The 21,781-nt window shown below is 50.3% G+C and overlaps 1 protein-coding gene across 2 annotated transcripts in view; it reads left to right on the forward strand.

The window, feature by feature from the left end:
• The window catches only part of MYO5B (myosin VB), a 113,410-nt gene that overhangs the window by 71,100 nt on the left and 20,529 nt on the right, over positions 1 to 21,781 (forward strand). For both annotated transcript variants that reach the window (XM_025038578.1, XM_025038579.1), the window contains exons 15-21: positions 815 to 963; positions 1,965 to 2,084; positions 3,937 to 4,077; positions 7,492 to 7,557; positions 11,261 to 11,500; positions 12,373 to 12,473; positions 18,984 to 19,061. In XM_025038578.1, the coding sequence (XP_024894346.1) occupies positions 815 to 963; positions 1,965 to 2,084; positions 3,937 to 4,077; positions 7,492 to 7,557; positions 11,261 to 11,500; positions 12,373 to 12,473; positions 18,984 to 19,061 (895 nt within the window). The remainder of the gene's footprint in view (positions 1 to 814; positions 964 to 1,964; positions 2,085 to 3,936; positions 4,078 to 7,491; positions 7,558 to 11,260; positions 11,501 to 12,372; positions 12,474 to 18,983; positions 19,062 to 21,781) is intronic.

The following is a 21,781-nucleotide window of genomic DNA, read 5'->3' on the forward strand; positions in this document are numbered from 1 at the left end:
TACCCAGTGGGTCATTTGTTAATTTGCTAGAGAGAGGGTCATGGGTCACATCCAGGTCCCCTGTGCCAAGCACCCACTGACCCCTGAACTACATCAACCCCCCGGTGCTGCTTGACAAGAGGGGCATTGGGAATCCCCAGACCCCAGTCCCTACCTGACTTGGTGTGGCCTTCAGCATATTGCTCCCCTTGCTCATCCTTAGGCCCCCTGCCCCGACCTCGAGAGACTTGAACCGCCTGAGTGCGTAGTTCCATCCAGCATGAATTCTTGTCAACAGCTGAAAGTGTTTTTAATTTCCTTTTTAAAATTGTTTCTTTCCACGAATACGAATAAGTTTGGATAGGGGAGAAAGCCCATCCGTGTTATCTTTTTGCCTCCTCCCCCGCCACCCCCCAGCCTTTGGCCTTATCTCCTCAAATCCGCTTTAATCTCCCTGCACTCCAAGAACTGGAAACATCAGGAGTAGGGAAGAAACTGGAACAAAACCTAGGCTCTCTCGCGAACGCTGCCCGCAGTCGCTGTGACACTTGTTGAAAGAGAGAGGCTGGAGGGCTAACCGTGTGAGCTGCCGGCTTCTCTCCCCCACTTCCCAGGCCAGGGTCATCTTTTTCCCCACCTCTGAAGACCTAAAGCACCGTAACGAGCTTTCCTTTGCTCTGCAGTAGGTGAGGGAGCTGGATCAACTCAAGTGTCTGTGTCAGAGCAGCCGTGGGCAGCCTCTTAACAAGAGGTTAATCAGTGAACGTGGGTCAAGTGCATGTGAGGGGAATCCATTCGGAAAGAGAAAGTGCAGCTCGGCGTGCTTGCTTTCCAGATGAATTTGCCCAGAGCTCTGTCAAGGAAAATCTCCTGATGAAGAAAGAGCTGGAGGAGGAGCGTTCCCGGTACCAGAACCTCGTGAAGGAGTATTCACGGCTGGAGCAGAGATACGACAACCTTCGGGACGAGATGACCATCGTAAAGGCAAGGAGGGCAGTCCCGACCACAGCGCCGGCCCCACCTCTGGCTTCACAAGCCTGGTGCTTGCACAGCTCCAGCCCCTGTGCCACTGACGCCACTGCCAAGATGCTCAGTCATTCTGTGCCGTGCGAAGGGCGTGGCATCCCAGTGTCTGTCTCTGCCTTTCCTGTGGGGAGTCACCACATAAGGGAGCAACCTGGCAGCAGCCATGCCCGGGGACAGCTTCTTTTCCAACGTTAGGGTCTCAGAAAAATCTAAGTTAAAAACTTAAAGAAAATTCCACCCAAGTGGATATGTTCTCTGTCTCGTTTCCTGTTCTGGGAGCGTCCCTGTGTCGTGGCAGTGACGGCGTGGGGAGTTCTGAATTCAGCTTCGTTAGTGTGTGCTGCAGAGAGGCTCACGGGGTCTGATCATCTCTCCCAGTCGTTGACAGAAACATTGTCATATTTCAGGATTTGTCATTCTTTGTACCCCATATAAACATTCCCTCCAGAAAAGTATATTCATACAAGATTGAGTAAGTTCATTGCCTAGAAGCCAGGAAGAGAAGGTGAATTGGAACAGAGAGAGAAATCTAAAATTTTCCTGCCAAGACCAGTTTTCTCTCTTAAAGCCAAATCAGATGCAAGGGGTAAAAAAGGCATTTTTAAATGAACAGTATAAATGGTAACCCCTACTTCTAATATGCTGACTGTTTTCATAAACAAACTGGTGGAGTACAGGTTGAAGTGGGGGCCGTGAGGGCCAGATTTGCAGCATTCTTCTCGAGAGGAGGCTGATGGCAGGACTGTCGGGGCGAGACTGGGGGATGAGGATTATTTCCCTGGGACTTTTCAGAGAGACTGGCCTCAGCATTAGGGATTTGTATTTCATTAAAAGACAAGGGAACCCAGTCCTTACAATGAGGCAGAAGTCCAACTCCAGGGCCTACTAGTCTTTGAAAAGTAATACTTCTTATTAACATTAGTTCATTACGAGCTTTTCACATTTTTCTCCTTAAACAGCAAACCCCAGGCCACAGGCGGAACCCATCAAACCAAAGTAGCTTAGAATCTGACTCCAATTACCCCTCCATCTCCACATCTGAAGTCGGAGACACGGAGGATGCTCTCCAGCAGGTGGAGGTGAGTAAGGCAGGTTCTTGGCTGGCTGTGCTCCAGGAGTGTTTGTTACCTGTGTGGAGCTCCCCACAGACATGTACTGTTCCGTTGGTGGTGACCAGAGTGCCCGAAGCTCATCCCTGACAGCAGGACTCAGATGGCAGTGAACTTACAGACAGTACTCTGGAGTTAACAGTGACTGTGCAAAACACTACATTCTTGTTCACCCTACCCTCTCTCCAGAGAGGAAGGAAGAAGGCAGGCCCCTGATTCCTCTTGTAAAGCTGAGAACTGATTGCAGAGAAGCGAAATGGCTGGCTTAAGAAGGAGAACCACTAAGTCATTAAAATAGATATAATTTATCACCCCCAGTTAGTATCCCAGTGCATACAGTAATATCAATAAATACAGAAGAACATTTTCCTCCCTGACTTGGAAGCTCGATAAACTCAGACAACAACAAATATTTGCTGAGTGATTATATCTTTGTCAGTAATAGTCTCTTAGAGTTACTATGTAATGTACCACACAGTGGACTTCATAATCTGCGTGTAAGTTTGTCAAAGGTTCATAGATACACAGTTTTTCCTCTGGCATTTGAAAAGAAGAAAATTACAAGCATATAAAACCTTATGAAGTACATGAAGATAGATGTAGAGGAGAGACGGTTATAAAAACAAGTGTGTTTTGAGCATGTCTTTGTGCCAGACACAGCTAGGGGCTACTGGAGAAACAGCAGTGACAAGCCAGAGAAGGTCCCTGCCCTCTGGAGCTTGTGCGATACTTAGACAATAATCAGTTGATGGAAGAAGTCTGTAATATAATTGCAGGGACTGTTCAGTGCTAAAGGATGATAAGAGATAGTGAGTGACAGAGTGAAGGATGGAAGGATAGAAAAGGAGGGCCTCCGGATAAAAGGTTTATTTTTGTATAGTCCAACATGGTTTGTTGCTTGCTGTACGCACTTAGGAAGCATTTCATAAATGCTAGCTTAAGACCCTTGGTTTTATCACTGCAACTTCTGAAGTCTGGAGGCCACAGTCAGCCTGAACACCAAATGCACCACCCAGGTCTTTGTGTATGTGGTCATTTACATGCAGACATAAGCATTTCCATTGGTGCATTTATGTTCTTCAACAAAGCTGAGACTAGTTCTTGACACTGGCCAGAGAAGCTAGCACAGTGCTGGCTAAGCACAAAGCACTCGTTTAATGCTGGTTGAACCAAATTGTTTTGTCACGTATGTCCATACATGTGCTTAAAAAATCTACGTGGATATGCTCATACAGATACACGCCCAGGCATGACAGAACTCTGGAGGGCGAACCCAGGCATGAATCTAAAGAAAAAAAATTTCTGGGATACTGATGCTGTACGATCTGTTGGGTAAATGGGTTCCGTGGTAGGGCAAGCACTGGTTCTGTTTCAAGGTGCAATCAAGTGGTTGAAGCACATGCACAGTGATTTGTAACCACATTGCTTCTGCATTAGGAAGCATTATGTCCTGAGTTTTACAGTGTCTCTAGTGTGACACCATCTTCCAGAAGTGAGCTCTTTTGACTTCCAAATAAAATGGCTATGTCTTTATCTATTTGTTCTTGGACTATATGCTCAGTCATCTTAAGTGGCTCATACAGGAAGAATACAAATGGTTGAGACTCAGATGTTATCTAGACAGAAATTGAGCCTGGAGCACCAACTTTAATATGAGAAATGATGGTTGGTTGGCATTGGCTTTGTATCTGAGATGTGGATTGATGTTAGGGAAGAGAATAAAGACAGCTGATATAGCAGCAGGCAGTGAGGTGCTGAATGTTCCCTAAGGCATTTAAGCTATTTAAACTTCCTCTTTCTTGCTCCTTGTCTTCCTTTGAAGGAAATTGGCCTCGAGAAGGCAGCCATGGACATGACAGTCTTCTTGAAGCTGCAGAAGAGAGTGCGGGAACTTGAGCAGGAGAGGAAGAAGCTGCAGGTCCAACTGGAGAAGAGAGAACAGCAGGACAGCAAGAAAGTCCAGGTGCGCGAAGGTTCTGCAGGCCAGCAGAGCAGCACCCTTGTGGTGCTGGCATCAGAGAATGATCCAGCTCAGTTTTCCCAGGGCCCACGTGGCAGGACGTGACCCTGTGGGGTTATTCTGGTGCTGGGTTTCAGAGAATAGCTTTGTCTTGTGTTGATGTCATATCGAGCTTTCTCTGCAAGTGTCCCCAATCACCCCAGTTGGACAGACGTAAGCTTTCCAGTGCCCCCAGGGCAAAGGATTTCCACTGGTGAAGCTATCAGGGAACCTGTGGCATCATCCCCCACATGCAAAGAGGACCGGAAATGTATGGTTTAAAGTATAATAACAAGCTGAAGTCAAATTAGAGCAGAGAAAGTCGATTGCCCTTCCATAGCTGGAGTCCGGCATGGGCTTGAGTTTAGCCCCGCTGGGTCCGGAGCAGACCAGGTCGGCAGTCATCACCCTTCTTTCCCATGACTGCACCCTCACCTCAGTCCAGATTATCATCTGTATCTTGGCTCTTAAAAGGTTATTATTTGAAACCTTAGTGTCCCTAGACATATCACTGGCTCCATCTCAAGGACCCATTGGGCATCAGTGCCAGACTTGTATTCAAAATGCTTATTAAATGAGAGGAGGTAAAAACATAAGAGAAATCCCCAGCCATCGAAAACTTCATAATCTAGTTTGGAAGAACCAGACATAAAACAGTTGAAAAATAATAATGAATACTAAAAATAAAAAATGATAAAAACATCGGTAGGGCTCAAGTAAATGCAAGGCCGGGCGCACACCGACGGGCGCTGTAGGAATAGAGGGAGCCATTGCAGGCAGCGGCGATGAGGAGGTAAGAGCCATTTCTATTTCTTGGGAGGGATAAGGACCACTTCTCATGGGATTCAAGGCCGATTCTGACCTGGGTCATATCATTAGCTGACTTCACAGTGGGTTTGTCAAAGGCCTTTGATCTGTTCTCAGGCCTGAGTTGCCAATTGTGGGGTCCAAACCCCTCTCCGCATCCTCTGTCTTTCCCCTGCTCCCACCTTTGCACACTGTCTCCTTTTGTAACTCCCAGCTTCCCTTGCCAATCAAATGTGTTGCAGATGCTGATCTATGTTGCTAGTAAATGCATGGGTTTTTTTTTCCCTGAGCAGTAAGTGGGGAGGTAAATCTTGCTGATGGATTGAAATCTCTCAGGTGGGTTGGACTCAGAATGGAAAGTGAAAGGATTAGGTTTATAAATGACTCATTCAATTTGAAGAGAAGCTACCCTGACAGGTGAGCACAAATCACATACATGGAAAGCTGTGTAGACGATGTCAGACGGTGCCTGACATGAGAGTTCCCGGCCCACCCAGCTGCCCCTAAAGAGTCACTCCCACGATCCTCACCACACACATGCCAAATAATTTTGGAAGACGGCTTTAGGTCTTTTGCTTATCACAATACCAAACTTTAAAAAGTATCTCTTTGCTTGAAAAATAATCACTGAGCAAGAGAGAAAACTGTAGGCTCGGCCTGTAGCCTTCTAACATGCATCAAGGTCATTCTCTATTTAAGGAGAATGACTTTGCTTCCAAGAGAGTTGAGCAAGCAGGGTAGGGTCGGACAGGGGAGATGATGGCATCCCTCTGTGGCGCCCTGAAACCAAACTTTCAGAGGTCATTTTGCTGGAACTGCCCTTGGTCCCAGGAAGAATCCTGAGCCACTTGGGTCTTTATTCTGGAGCGAGATGATCCAGTATCTCAGCTGTAGGAAGAGGCCAGGCTCTGCATAAGGAACAATAGGAAGTCTGTAGGATGTACCATCGGTGAGGGAGTGACGAAGCCCACCACGAGGATGGGGCGTCTGCGACAGCCAGCCAGGCTGTCCATGTGTTTGACTTCCCATCCACTGGCGAAGTTGCCTTGGCCAGGGTGACTCTAAGTCCACCCACTTAGAAACATGACTGCCAGCAGCACATCTTCATTCTCACAGTAACCTGAATTTGAGTCAGTAATCTCTGTTTGCCAGGAGCCTGAGTACTCAGTTGTCTGTGGTCATATGGCAGGCACAGGCCTCTCCCTAGACCAGCAGGTTCACACAGTTCTCCCACCGCTGATGGTGGCAGGCGGAGCAGAGTCTGGTGCCTTGGAGAGTTCTCTTCCCAGGTCACAGGGCTGGAAACAGTGCATTCAGTGTAACCGTCCTTGATATGGGGGGAGCTACCAGAGGTGCTCTGACCTGGTCCCATTCTCTAAGCCTGGGGCACAATCCATCCAGCTGGTCATGGCCTGGCCTTGAATTCAAGGTTGCTACCACTGCTGCTCATTAGGTATTGTCAGGTTTTAGCTCCCAAAACCCATCTTTATTCAGGGACTATCACCCATTATTTGAAATCACCCAAGCAGTTCACCATTTATGAAGGTGTTTCTGTCCCTTCACATTGGACAAGGTGAATAACTGCCAAATAATGACAGGAATCACCAACTCGGCTGAGTCCTAATGGGCTGGTATTCCAGCCATTGCCACCCAGGTCCTCCAGACAGAATTTACTGAGCATCAGCGGGGACCAGCTGTCACACTGCTGTAGGGTGACATGGAGGAAGCGGGCTTCTCCACAGGAGGCTTAGAGTTATTTAGTTGAGAAAGCAGGATACACATAGGTACACATACATCCCCCAAATACCTAAAAACTCATTAACCTCATTAATAAATACATAATTATTATATATTATTTAATCTCCTTAATAAGTTCGTGAGTCACATAGTTTCCTAGGGCTGCCAAAACAAAGTACCACAAAGTGGATGGCTTAAAATAACAGAAATTTATTCTCTCATCGTTCCGGAGGCCAGAAGTCAGGAATTAAGGTGTCAGCAGGGCCTCATTCTCTATAGGTTTTGGGGGACAGTCTGCTCCATGCCTCTCTCCGAGCTCCCGGTGTCACTCATAATCCATGGCATTCCCTGGGCAGCTGCATAACTCCGTCTCCACCTCATGGCCACCTTCCCCGTGCGTCCTTCTTCTCTTCACATAAGGACAGTCATAGTGGATCAGGCCCACCTTAACGACCGGATCTTAACTGGGTTACATCTGCGAAGACCCTCTTTCCAAATTAGGTTATAGTCACAAGTACCATGGATTAGGATGTCATCATATCTTTTGGGAGAACTTAATTAATTCAACCCCTGACACACTGTTATACGTATTCAACCCATAGGTGCCTGTGAGGAGCATGCGAATAAAGTTATGGAGGGGATGAGGGGGGCAGGAGGGAGATGTTTACGGAGAGCTTCACTGCAGCCTGAGGTAGTGAGCTACATTTTGAAGGTGGGAAGGACGTGCATTTGTGCACGGGCAAAAGCAGCATATTTTCATCATGGTTGGAAATACTTTTGTGGAACATCTGCTTTGTAGTCCATGTTCACCTTTCCGTCTCTTTTTCCATGCAGGTGGAACAACTGAAGAGTGACACAGATTTGGACCAGGACGCAGATCTAGCCTACAATAGTCTGAAGGTGAGATTCTTGAACTCTCGCCCTGTGGAGGGTGGATGACAAAGCTGGGCGTCAGGCAATGTGGTCGTAAGCTCGGGTCTGTTAATAGGTAGAGCCACAAGCACACAATTTCCTCTTCCAACACTTTAGTTTCTTCATCTTCGAAATGAAGGAAAATCTGTGTTTACTGCAAGGAACTATTTAATATATGTTAATAGGAAACCATTCCCTCTGTCCACAATACCTCTGATACAGAATGTGGGGGTTTTCCAGAAGCAATTCTTCAGTTCTCCATGGACACCAGCTGGATGTCCTACAGCCCCACTCATGTCTGGAACAGACTACCTGGAGTTAGCACAGATCCACTGGTGAGGAGCTCAGTCCCACAGGGCTGCCCTCACTTCAGATGCCAATCACAGGCTACCCATGCTTCTGTCCAACTTGGCCACAAGTCAGGGGTTCCCACCATGCCCTCCTCTGGTTCAATAATTTGTGAGAACAGCTCACAGAACTCAAGAAAGCCCTTTACCAACTATTAATGGTTTATTATGAAGGATACAAGTTGAACAGCAGAGTGGAGGAGATGCATAGGATGAGGTGTGAGGGAAGGGATGTGTAGGTTCCGGGCCCTCAAGGCACATCGCTCTCCCAGCATCGTGATGAGTTCACCAGCCCGAAACTCTAAACCCTGTCATTTAGGTTTTTATGGCGGTTTCATTGCATAGGCGTGATTGATTAAATCGTTACCCAGGCGTTTAACTCAGTTTCCAGGCCCTCCCCTTCCTGGAGCTGGTGCCAGGGCTGAAAGCTCCAGCCTTTTGATCATGAGCCTGGTCCCTCCTGCAGCCAGCCCCCCTCTTCCAAGAGTCACCTCATTCACACACTCAGGCGTGGTGGCAAGAAGCTTATTTTGAATAGCAGGAGATGCTTCTTTCATCCCTCACACCGGAAATTCTGAGAGCATCAGAAGCTCTGTGCTGGGAACCTGGGACTAAGACCACATGTCATAACAAACGATGTTCTAGCACCCGGCTCACCCAGGAAGTTACAAAAGAGTTTTGGAAACCGTGCCAGGAACTGGGGCCAGAGACCAAATGCAAATTTCTTATTATGTCACGTATATCTTACCTACCTGATAGTTTCAGTAGAAATGTGGCCAGTGGAATAAAACCACTTTGAAGAAAATAATCAAGACTTGCATGGAGAGATGTAAGGCCAGGATCTCCCAGTGCATCCAGTGATGGCGCAGTGACAAGGTGGCTTCTGGTGCGAGGGCACAGACCAGGAACGGGGCATTAGGGCGCTCCCACTCCCCTGTTCTCACAGAGTCTCTCATTGGGAATGTACCCCATTGGCCAGGGTCAGTCACTCTGGTCCCACTTATAGGACGACACATAACTCAGAACAGCTGTGTTGCCCAGGGGAACACAGCCCTGAATCACGCCCAAGCCTTTCTGAAAAGCGGGGGCCACACTGATGGTGTAAGAAGGGGGTGCTTTATAGGGGTTTCCTTCTTGAGTCATTGATTAGACTTATTTTCTGCATGGGATATTTAAAAGATCGAAAACTCTCCGGGGGCAGAGAGTCTCTGGACATGATAAACCCCTGTGGTGTTGTGCTTTCTGCCATTCTCCAAAGGCTGAGCCCCAGGGGAGGAGAAGGAGCTGGTAAGGCTCTGGAGGCATCAGCCCCACCCACGTTTAGAACTGTAAGCCTGTCTAGCCCAGCCATTCTTTAAGGGCTGTCCTGGGACCAGCATCATTGGGAACATGCTAGAAATGCACATTCTCGGGCTTCAGCCAAGATCCCCGAATCTGAAGCTCTGGGCTGGGGCCCAGCGATCTGTTTTCACATGCCCCTGTGGGACTCCATTGCCCATCACCTCTGAGAACCGCAGCTCTCGTCTCTCTGGGAAGTGCTGCCTCAGGACTTGAGTGTTAAAATCAACACCTCCATCCAGCGACCTTGTGAGGAAGGTGCCACCCCGTTCCCACAGGCCACATCTTCACTGTCCGGCACGGGGCCTGACGCAGGGGGCCCAGAAAATATTTGTCCAGAGATCTCACAGCTCTGTAACTGTCCCTCTCTGCTTCTGTGGACAGGCCAGGATTCTGAGTTCTGGGACCTGGCTTTCCCGTCGTTGTCCGTAGCGAAACCGGACTTAACCCGCGGGCCTTGTCGCAGACACTGGCCTGGGGACCTCTGATTTGAAGGGAGGACTGATGTCAGGGAGACTGGCTGGGATGCTTCTCACTTCATGGCCCCAGACCTTCAGAGAAATAATGGAAATTGGGCTTTTAGGCAAAATCCAGTCAACCTGTAGTTAGTGGGCCCCTTCTCTGCGTGTCTGGCTGAATGCTTTAGAAGAGAATGAAAGGGTGGGAAGTGTACGCTGCTGTCGAAAAGTGTAGATGCTTCCTGAGCAGGAAGACAAAGATCTAAGCAGATGATGAGACTGCACACCTGGCTGCGTGGCTATTTTTTCCAACCTGATCCTGACCACATTGAGTTTGAAAAACCTGCCCGCAGTGCATGAGTAAGATGAGGCTACAGGGGAGGACTCCTTGATGAGTAATGATTTTTGCTTAACTCTGGATCCCGCTACCAGAATTTCCCCCTGATCCTCCTATAACGTATAAAGAAACCCCAGCTCTCGGGCAGAAGCACGCTATTTGGGTACTGGGTTCAAGGCTTAGGCATGCCGCCCGTGGGGGCGGGATTGGGTGGAAGTGTCCTGGGGCTGGTCCCACCTGGCAGAGCAGTCGAGGAGGCCTGAAGTGTGTGGTGGGGCTGTGAGATGGGAGTCCAGGCTCTTAGTCTTGGCGTGGCCTCTGCAGAACACTCTGGGCCTCCTGTGCTCCATCCTCAGCATCCTCATTTGGAAAATAAGAGTTATGCCCAATGGCTCCTAGTTTTATGTCTCTACGGCTCTGTAATAAATGTGCAACTCATGCCTACTTATCCACATTTTGGAGTTTCTTTGGGAAATTTTGAATCTCATGTATTCCAGGGCCCTACCAGCAATATACGTGTGATCATCAGACTTTAAATGTTCGGAATTCATCTCAAACAGTTATTTTATCCAGAAAAAGTTAAATATCTTCTAAAATTGAATTTCAATGGCACTCATGACTCTGAATACAAGTAGTTTTTCCTACACTGTCATTGATAGTTGGTGGCTTTCTATGTGACCAAAAGAACAAAAGGGCATCCTTGGTGTATTCTCTAAATTATTAAGTCATGTGATGCTCTTTGGGAAGCAGGAAGCGGGGAGTGGGCTTGCTAAATAAATAAGTTTAGGAACTTCTGCATCTCATAACCTCTCTTGGAAAGTCACAAAGTACATTAATGTGTGAAGGTTCTAGGAAGTCCTGTGTTAAAAGCACGTGGTTTAAAATTAACATGGCATTTCCACAAGGAAGGGCTTCATTAGCCAGGCACACTTAGAACATGCTATTGAATCACTTTGGAGAATGCTATCATAGAGGCATCATGTCAGATACCTCACACCGATAACTTAGAGTGGTGGGTTCAAATCTAGGCCCCAGCTTCGGCTACTCGCTGATGCCATCTGAACTTTCGCCCTGAGTTGCATTGTTACGGTGGGAAGGTTGCTCTTAGCTTCCCAGGAGGAGGGAGGTGGAGGAGGAGGAGGCCCGCATGGGGCAAGTACCCTGGATCCGGGCAATAATGGATGGAGTGTGCCCCTCGGGCTGTCTTCCAGAGGCAAGAGCTGGAGTCGGAGAACAAGAAGCTGAAGAATGACCTGAACGAGCTGAGGAAAGCCGTGGCGGACCAGGCCGCCCAGAACAACTCTACCCACAGCTCCCCAGACAGCTACAACCTCCTTCTGAACCAGCTCAGGCTGGCCAACGAGGAGCTCGAGGTTCGCAAGGAGGAGGTGCTCATCCTTAGGACTCAGATTGTCAGCGCCGACCAGCGCCGACTTGCTGCCAAGAGCACGGTAACAAGATGGCAGCCGTTGTCGGGCCCGTCGGGGTCGGGGGGCTGGCGCTAAGTAATCGATTTGGTGTTATTTTTCTTCTGTATCTTTACATAAGAAAAACAAGGTGTTAAACCTAAAAGAGCAGAGTCTTTTGCACCAGGTCTCCCCTAAAGGGAGAGCAACGTCCTTGCTGCCCTCTTCAGCACGGCCTTTCATGGGAGACTTTACTGGACGCTTCTAGAATCTTCTGAAATTATTCAATATGAATATGTTCGAAAGGAAGAAGGCACAGAGTTAGAGACGAGGGCCACGACCCGAGCAGCCCCCTCGTTCTGGTTTTGCACCTCATGCCTTGCCCCTTGCTATTTGCTTCGTTTCTGAGGTGGAGAAAGCCTTCCCAGGGCAGCACGTCCACCTTAGCATTTGTTCCTAATGTTCGCACCCTCTGGGGCAGGTTGTGGAGCGAGAGCGAGGGGCTGGGGGCCACCTGGGTCACTCCTGGGCGTGGCCCCGGTAGCAGCGTGGCGGGGTGGGGGGCATCCTAGTAGGCAGGAATGAGTGTGGAGGATTCAAAACTGAGACAGATTTTAGTCACATCCACTGGATTTGGGGTGCTTTCTCCTCTGGGGACGCGGTCATTGCCATCTTATCCCCATTCCTCCACACTCAGTGCCTGTCACAGCCAGACCTTGTCATTCTGTGACTCTTCCAGAGCGACCTTTAAAAGGCCACATTCCTGCCTGAGTTTAACTGCTATTATCTGGGCATGTCCTGGGCCTTTGTCTTTTCTCTAAGGATCGTTGTTATACCTCTGTCTATATATGAAGTCATTTTGTGGCTATTGTTTGTATAACCAGAGTTATTTATTTTTTCAACCTTGGACCTTCCAGGAGCCAAATATTAATGCCAGAACAAGTTGGCCTAACAGTGAAAAGCACGTAGATCAGGAAGATGCCATCGAGGCCTATCATGGAGTCTGCCAGACAAACAGGTAAGTCCTACCTTGTGGTAACTATATCTGGAGGAGATGCTGGCAAAGGGGCCCTGCCCAACCTAATCTGTGAAGGCCACCCCTCGGGCACTGGCCACGCACTCAGCATCAGGGCCTTATCTGCTATAGGAGTCAAATGAGAAGGAACAGTGAGTCCCGTGTCCTTAGGAGCCTGCTGTTAGCTTCGGCAAGACTCCAGTAACACCTGTGCAGCATCCGGAACCCAGTCCCTCTGAGAAGCATTCAGAAAGGGAGCTTCACGGGGAGGTTTGACAGGAGGCCAAGGAAAGGGAAGGGCTGGCCAAGAGTGGCGTTCCTCATTGCGAAGGAGGTTGGCACAAAGTAGCCCAACTAAACAGGAAGAAGGGTCTGTTCCAGCTGTGTAGTGCGATGCCATCTTTACCCAACCCAGCTGCGGGGCATTACTCAGTGGCGACCCCGTTACCTTCAGAGGGAACCCAAGCTAGGCACTGCAGAGATTGGATGGGAGAATTTGACCATGAACCATATCGGCTAGAATGAGGTTGCCCTGGATTTAACTAACCACCACTGGTCCCTCCTCAACGATGAGCTACCCAGGGTTAAGGCAAAAGAGTGACTGTCCGAGGAGGCAGCAGGCCTCCCGGGATGCAGGACAGAGCAGAGACCCCAAGGTAGTGTGGCAGAGGACTTGAGAATGTGCACGCTGGAGTCCCGCCTGTCACCAACTATTTAGTAACTACTTCTTAACCATTCAGTACCTCAGTTTCCTCAGCTGTGAATTGGGGACGGTCATAACAGCGTACCTCATACGGCGTGAGATTAGATGAGCGAGTTTGCATAAAGCCCTTACAACAGTGCCTGCACATGATAAGCACGCAAAAAAAAAAAAAATGTTAGTGTTACTATCGCTGCTATTATTATTTTTGCCTCCTTGTGCCCCTGTGGGCACGGGGGAAAATGGAGCTGGCCTTTTCTCTGGTTACCTTTCTCTTGTAATCTCAACTCATTGAATGTTGAGCCATCACTAAGCATTTAAAATTTCTGAAAACAGCAAGCACTTCCAGAAGACCTCGGTAGGTGGCACCGGGAGCGCGAGTGAAGTTATTTGAGGGCATGTCACAGCATCACCGAAGAAGACTTAGTGCTCTGATTTCCGGATCTTCTAATGTAGCCCCTCTTTCTGCGGTTGGAAACTGAGGCCCAGAAGGGTTGAACTGCTCAGGCCCACAGCTGGCCTGTAACTGAGTCAAGGTAGAATCCAGAAGGCCTGGCTTGCAGGCCGGGCTGCCTCCCGCCCCCTGTCAGTATCAGAAGCCCCTAGGTGGAAGCTCAGTTTATTTCAACAGAGATGTAATTCTTTCCCCTAGAGGACGGAGAGAAGAAAATGAAGGCGAATCTCACAGTGCTAAAACTAGAGTCAAGTCATTTTAAATTGCCTTGGGTGAAGATAAGAAACAAGACAAATAAGAAAAAAGAGCACAGGTGATATTTAAAGTTTATAAAAAGAAAGAAGGAAATAGGCATGGTTGGTCTTGACAAGCTAGTGTGCTTATCTTTCTGATCTTCAGAGCCATCACTGTTATCAGCTCTCTCTTTCTTCATCCAGATGGCTGTCAGGGATCCAGTCCCAAGTATAGGTTTTCCAGGGGCTGCTTAATGCCCTGGATTTGTCTTCCTTTGCAGCAGTAATGATGGTGATAAAATAAAAATAGCTTCTCTGATATCTTAAAATAATTCCATTCCCAGCAAGCCCAGGCTGTAATAGGGAACTAAGAGCCTTTGAAACCAGTTAAGTACAGAAAGCCGCTGCCCCCTGGAGGGGAGGGGCCTCTGGAAGAACCTGCTCCTCAGTGCCTGGAAGTGTGGAAGCAGCACTCACAGGTTTGCCTCTCTTCCAAGTTGGTGAATCCCAGCAGTGAGGGAGGACAGCCCTGGGCAGGCTGGCCAGGCAGCAGGACATGGACTGTGATTCCTGGAGCCCCACTGGCCAGGGCAGCCTGTCAGAACAAGGGCTGCCCCGGTGACAGCTACTTTTCCTCTCCTACTGTTTTCCTGGCTTAAGTATAAATTGTATCACACGTGCGAAGGTGTGAAGAACTTACATACGCCGAGCTTCGCTTAGCTTTCTGGAGGGATTTGGAACACTTCCCCATGTCCAGTCGCAGCCTCAGAGCCCATGGTTCTCAAGTTCAAAGCTTTTTTCACTCGAGAACTCTTAAGTTTATAGAGTTCTGTTTCAGTCTTTACAAATGTGTCTTTGTCTTTTCTGTTGTTTTCAAGTGGGGAAAGAGAAGCCAGTCTTGAGGGCCTGTGGTTCGCGATGGTTCTGGGACTAGCTGCAGAAACATGTGTAGCACTTCAGCTTCCAAAAAGCTCTCTCATTTCCCGTCTTGGGAACTAAGAGAAGCTAGCATCGTTATTATCATTTTATAGATGATAGTTTAAATAAAGAGAGGGCTGGTCCTTTCCCCAGAGATAGGCTGCTGCCAGCAGGTGGGTGTTTGGAGAGTGTCTTCTCAGGGCTGTCTGGAGCCGTGTCCATCATGGTGCGTGTGGGAGAGGGGTGGGGAAATGGGATCGAAGAGCAGCGGTTCCCGGTGCTCTCAGGCTGGCCTTACTCTGGGCATGCAGTCAAAGCCGCAGAGTTAGGTAGGGGCGGGAGTGTGACCAGGGCTCAGGTCAGGCTCCAGGAGGAGTGTGTTCCTTTGGCCACTGGCTCTTTCCACCCAGGACTTGCCAAGTCCACACAGCTCCAAAGCGAGACTTAGCATTACTGGTCCCTTCCTCAGCTCCCTGGGAACCTCCTGCAGGCCCTCCACCCAGCAGGTCCCAGGAAGCAACAGGAAGTCCTTGGCACAAAGATTAGCTTTGCCGTTGCCCCCCGAGCTTGGGGGTGATTACTCACCCCCTAATGCAAGGGTCCCCAACCCCTAGACCGCAGACTAGTACCGGTCCGTGGCCTATTAGGATCCGGGCCGCACAGCAGGAAATGAGTGGCGGGCAAGTGAGCGAAGCTTCATCTGTATTTGCAGCTGCTCCCCAGCACGAGCATCACCGCCTCAGCTCCACCTCAGATCAGCAGGCATTAGATTCTCATGGGAACACCCGGGCTTATCCGGAAGGGGTGTGTGCAGCTAGCTGCCCTAGGACTGGCTTGGAGTTGATGGCCAAGTGCCCCAACTGCTGCAGGATGTCTTGCTCAGAATGGAAGGTGGGGCAGAGCAGTGTGCTGATTCTGCTCAGATTTGTTCACAGGTCCTCCCTTCACCTGCTCCTGGCTAGAAACGCTCAGCTTTCTTCTAGAAGGTGATTCTTCCCTTACGCTTCCCCCCAAATCCTGTTAGTTTGAGCCATCAGCATAATTTCTGCCTCTTTCAGTGGCATGACCATATTTATCCACGAATAATTCACCACCTGTCATTTCAAATGTTTCTCTCACATTCATGGTGTTGGGGTTGCCACATCCCATTTCTCAGAGATCCTGAGAAATCTGGGCAGTTGGGTAGAAAGTCTGGGTGTGAACTAAGGAAATAAGGGCACATTCATGGAGCACAGAGTGGCCGTTTTAGAGACAGGAAACGGACCGCCTCCCAGCTGGCAGGAACCTTTGCTGGTTCTGTCCACAGGGAGGCAGGTCCTTAAGCTGGGCAGAGGGATGGTTGCTGGGCCCTGATTTTCCATCTCCACAGAGGGAAAGTAAATGCTGTCCTGGGCCTCTTCTGGTACATGACCGTTACGGTTAATAAGGTTATGTAGCTAAAGTTCTAGAAGAAGCCTCTCAGATCATCCAGCCAGGCACCTCCACTTCACGCGTGAGGACACAGGCCCGGGGTGTGTAGGTGGTTAGCCCCGGCCGCCGGCTCGTTAGCAGCAGACCTGGGAGTTTGCCGTCCGGACACCTGACTCTCCAGTTTCCTCAGCGCTGTCTTGCTGCCTCCTGCAGTCGGAGATTCGACCTGCTGCTTATTTCTGTGTGTGTCTGCGGCCTCTTTGGGAATAGGGCTCAGCACCGGTGATAGATACGCAAGAGATTTTCCATGAATATTTGTTGATTTTATTAGTTGACATCAAGCACTTATTATTAAATTCCTGTGAGCTATTTGGGGTTTTCCTTCTCACACCACCAGGTGGCGCGCCCTCCCAGGCCTTTTCCCCCCGCATGGTGTGAGTGGGGGATGCGGGGAGAAACTCCTGTGCTGATTTGCTTCTCTTTCATCTGGGAACAAAGGATGGACCTGGAGCTGGTTGACTGGTTTTTAATTTACTCGTGTGCCTGGATTCCTGAACGCTGTGGGGTGGCTGGGCCGCACAATATTCTTTGTGCATAATGCCTGGCATGTCATAGAATTAAGAGCTCTGTGGGTCTCCCAGAGGCTGGCAATGTGGGCACTGAAGCTAACTTCCTCACTGTGTAGCCCAGCGACACACATGCACCTCCCTGGAGAGTGAGCGTTAGCACCAGCGTGTCATGGGAACTGCAGGAGTTCGGAGACCCTGTAAGACCCGGCGGCCCCTCCTTGGGTTTGGGGGAGGTGGGGCGGCGGGAGGGGGCAGCCAGTGCAAGGCTTTAGACCGGGGGCAGAACCCCACCTGGGTTCCAGCTCGAGTGTCAGTGTCAGGCAAGTAATCTCCATCCTGGTGTGCCCCCATGTGTGGAAGACAAGATGGAGTGACGGCTCCCATGTGATGCAGTCACCTCCCAGGTCCTACCCCCCCATGTGTGGAAGACAAGATGGAGTGACTGCCCCAGTGATGCAGTCACCTCCCAGGTCCTACCCAAGAAGGACTGCAGCTGAGCCTCGAACTCCTAGTGAACAGCTCCTTTGGGTTAAAGCACTAGCTTCTCAGTGGCCCTAAACGTGAGTGGTGACACCTGAGAAAGGAAAGGTGCTAAGCCATCAGCTCCCCTTAACACAGCCCAGGTCATTTCTGGGTTTGCTGGGATGAATGGAAGGGACAGCCAAAGCCTGCAGCTAGAGGCAGTGTCTGGGGAGGCCAGGCCTGGGCGAGGGCTCTGGACCTTTGTGGGCAGGAGGCCTAAATAGGAGAGATGCCAGGATAAACGTGTTTGCAGCAATCCCCCCTCTGCCCTGCTGGAGGGAGAGCTGTGACAGCAGTAGACCCAGGGAACAGCAGCCAGAGAGGAGTCACCAGAAGTAGCCTCACTGCTGTCTCCCTCCACTCATCCCGTCAGAGTTGGCAGAGGTAGGGCCTGGTGCTGATGTGAGCAGCTTTGCCCAAGAAGCAAGCAGCCCATGTGAGCAAGCCCTGCGGCTGGGGCCTTTCCTAGCAAGGCTGAGCTGGGGCTGGAAGGACAGGGTGGGGTGGGGGGTGATAATGGTGGCTCCACCCCCTGGGCCTCACACACAACCTGACAGGCTGAATGGTGGTTTTTCTCCAGTAGTTAGGACAGGGTCACTTGTCTTGATAGCAGGCAGTATGGCCGCAGCTCCTATGCCAAGGTTCCTGCCAGGAAAGCTGGGACCCAACCAGCAGGAAGTCCCCCAGGAGCAGAGGCCACAGAAGCAGGGAGGGAGGAGCTGAATCCTGGCAGGGTCTGCCTGCCACTCACCACCCAATCCCCCTGGCTTTTGCATGTCTCCTGTGTGCCCAGGGCCGTGCGAGGTGGGGAGGTACATGGGCAGAGGTGTGTGGCATGTGCCTAGCTTCCGGGAGCTGCCCTGCTGGCATCAGGCTGACTAGACAACTGGAGAAGACAAAAGACTTTCCAAATGGAAGGTATCTGACCTTCTGTCCAAGTGGAGTAAATAGGACTCACGCACCCCAGCTCTAAGGTCGAAGGGACAAAGTTTTTATTAGCTGTTTTTTTTGCAAGATTGCAGCAAGGGCTGGAGTTGAGATGAGTTAATACTTTCGTGCCCTTAAGATGTGATAGAGAAGAGATGCCCGTTGAAGAGCAGGCACAATTTGTAGGCTCTTTCCTTATCCTCGATGGCCCAGACATCCCCAGGTGATGCTCTGCGGCACACAGTGTCCGGGAGGCCACCTCGCAGCCCTGCACAGTGTGTGCCTGCTCAGTGTCTGCAGGTCCCACAGCGCAAGGGTCCTCTCCTCCCTGCCTGTTTGCATCTCTCCTGGTTCTCCCTTTCCTTTCCCAAAGAACCAGGTAGGCGGGAGGGACGCCGTGCGAGAACGCGTAAAGGCGCGAGCCAGCCCGGGCTGCTGCTGCTCACAGGACCACCCAAACCGGTGCCAACTTTGCTCTCTCTGCGACCACATGTTTTCTGGCCGGCGATGATGAGGGAGTCCCACATGCGAGCGCGTGGCAGTAACTGGCACAGGGAGACTTGGAGGAAAGACGCTGTTTGCAGGCACCCAGGTGCTGGTGGCAGGAGAGGAAGGAGCGGAGCCGGGGCCTCCCGAGCCTTCCCTCCTCTCGTTTCCAAACCCAGGCCAGGACCACCTCACTTCCCTGCGTTCTCTGCCTGCCTGTCTCTTCCCTCTACACAGGATGCCCTGTTTTTTTTGTTTGTTTGTTTGTTTGTTTGTTTCGTACTTTATTTCTAGCAAGACTGAGGATTGGGGCTATTTGAATGAAGATGGAGAACTCGGCTTGGCCTACCAAGGCCTAAAACAAGTTGCCAGGTCAAATACATGCCTTTCTTCCCTGTGTCTGCTTTGTCTGTTCTGCCTGCTTGTGTCTACGCTTAGTTGTTCTTCAGCTGGAGTGGCTACGGGGGCATGAGGTACAGTTCACGGGGAGGTGTGGTCCCCGGGGTAGCCCCTCTGGTCCCCCGTCTGGCCCTCCAGGCTGCGCGGATGAGTTTGGCCAAGCTGCTTGTTTGAGTCAAGGTGATAATACTTGAAGTCTCAGTGGCACCTTAGAAACCACTGGGTCCAACTCACTGGCTCTAAGGAACAGAGCGGTTGGAGGGGGAGTTCACATGGCAGCAGATACACAGCTAAGTAGGACAGGGCTGAGAAGGAAATTTAATTCTGGGGGCTCCTGAGTCTGTGCTGCTTCCATGCTGTGTGTTGACCATCCTAACTCTGCCGGATCAGCTGTGATCATCAGCTGGATGTGTGCTGCTGGCTGTGCTGCTGGCTGTGCTGCATGCACAGGGCTCCTGGAAGCCTGCCAGATTCATGCCTGCTGGTCCCTGCCCCGGTGACTGCCTGGAGCTAACCACAGCTGACAAGCCCTGTGCTCCGCGTGCTGCATGTATCAAGTCTAACCCTCACCGCGCACACATGGAGCAAGGGCACTGAAGCTTGCAGGGTTTAGAGAACTTGCCGCTTAAACAGAAGATCTGGAATTTGAACCTGATTCCATCTGATACCAGAGTCTGAATCTATAACCCACTGGCCTTCCGCCACGGGTGCGCAGTTTAGCAAGGGAGGTTTGACGTGCACAGAAGTAACAACACGACCGGTCACGCCAGGTGTTTGTTGCCAGTGTGCGGCTTTTCGGGGCCATGACATAGCTTGGTGCATTTGAGACTCCCAACAATAGACGGGCAGCGGTCTTCGGGTGTGTTTCCTAGAAGAGGAAACTGAGGTGGGGCAGAGCTGGGACGGGCGCCCTCGCACACCGTCTTCAAAGCTCTGCCCGCCGATGGGGTAGCGGAGGTCTCCACAGCAACACGAGCATCTCTTCCTGGGAAAAGAAAGGACTGGTCAGCTGGTTCTCCAGTTAGTGTGTCCCCTGGCTCTGGGTTCCAATGTGACCCCACCACCTGTGAGCAGGGTGACATCTCTGCCTCCATGTACTCACTAGTAGAATGTGGATCAGCAGAGAACGTGCCTCAATAGGTCATTGGAAGGAGTAGGGCTCACACAGGTAAAGCACTCTGTACATGCCTGGCATGTGGTAAGCACAGCATAAATGTTAGCTGCTATCATTATAATGGCTACTATTCAGTAAGACCAGATTCCTGCCCACCTAGAAGTTTGTTTTCTTGGAGAGGGACCCATATGTGAAGCCAGGTAATTCCACATGGCTCTCTTTCAGCAGATTGGGTGTGGTTGGATACATAAGTAAGTGAATACCTTAGTAAAACAAAGAAAGCACAGGCCTCTGCATTAGGAGATCTGGCTTCCAGAACCAGCTCTGCCACTGGCCGTGGCCTCAAACCTCTCTCGGCCTTAGTTTTCTCACCTGCAGGATGAGGTGGCCAGCCCAATGCTTGGGCAGGGCTCTCGGACCTTGCCCAGAACCCTGGACTAAGTCACCCAACTATAGTCTACGTGGAGGATAGGGAAGATGTGAACGTGAAGTCACAGCACAGATCAGGGGCTGATCGTTGGGGCAGAGCCCAAGTGTTTCTATTCTCTCCCTGTCATTAAACTCGTAACTTCCTGGCGATTGCTTTTAGTGTATTGTAGCCAAGATGGGATGTTATCCAAATATTGTCTGTCCTCTAAAATGCTGATTTAATTTCCAGATTATTCTCCCACAATCCTCACATTATTATTGCTTCCCTTTGGTGGTGCTGCTGCCTGCGGTGAGTGGGTGGATCTGTCATTCCCTTCTCATTTCTTCATTCATGTTACTTTATTGAGAAGCCACCGGGAGCCAAGCATTGCTGAGCGAGCAGAGGGAAACATGGTTACTTCCCTGTGGGAGTTGACAGTATAGACTTTCCCTTCTCTCTTGTTCCCTCCTCTTTTGTGGCAATTACCAACTCCCAGAATGATAGCAGATCTGCAGACACATGGTGCTTCTTCACCTTTCTGCCTCTGGGGCAGCCAGGGCTCTCCCAGCTGTCTCCCAGGCACTCGGCTCTGGTCTCTTCCTTTATCTGCATCCCAGGAAGAGACAGGTGAATTCTCCCCACACGGATCCTGTCGGGAAGCTTTGATGCTACCTTTCATCCGGCACCTCCTGTCTTTCTTTCACGTCAAGTTTACTGGATCGAGAAGTTTGTTGGAGTAATCAGGTCCATGCAGATAGCATCATAGTCACATTAGGACTTAACTTCCTAAAGAGGAGGCTGCTGAGGCACCTTCAGGAAGTTCTTGCCTTCTATTATGATAGAACAGGTGCTCTCCCAGAATCGCCCGGGTAGCTGGCGCCCCTTGGGGTGGGGCCTTTTAGACCCAGAGAGTCTTCTGAGACTTCTCCCCAGCCTTCTCCAGATCTTCTCTAGGTGTCTCTGCTTCTTGTGACACCAGTTGATCCTAAACCTACCCCCAGATCATGTGCGAATAGTCTTAGATTTTGCTTTGATGGGCGTGGGGCGTTGGGGGGTGGGGGGAATTGCATATATAAAGCGAGAGAGAAAGTGGGAACACTGGTGGTGAAGATAAACAAAAAGGAAGGGGGCCAAGGGTTTGCCTTTCGAAAACCTGCAGAGACGCTACTG

This window comes from Pteropus alecto, unplaced genomic scaffold (assembly GCF_000325575.1).
Source record: "Pteropus alecto unplaced genomic scaffold, ASM32557v1 scaffold146, whole genome shotgun sequence".
Taxonomy (NCBI): Eukaryota; Metazoa; Chordata; class Mammalia; order Chiroptera; family Pteropodidae; genus Pteropus; species Pteropus alecto.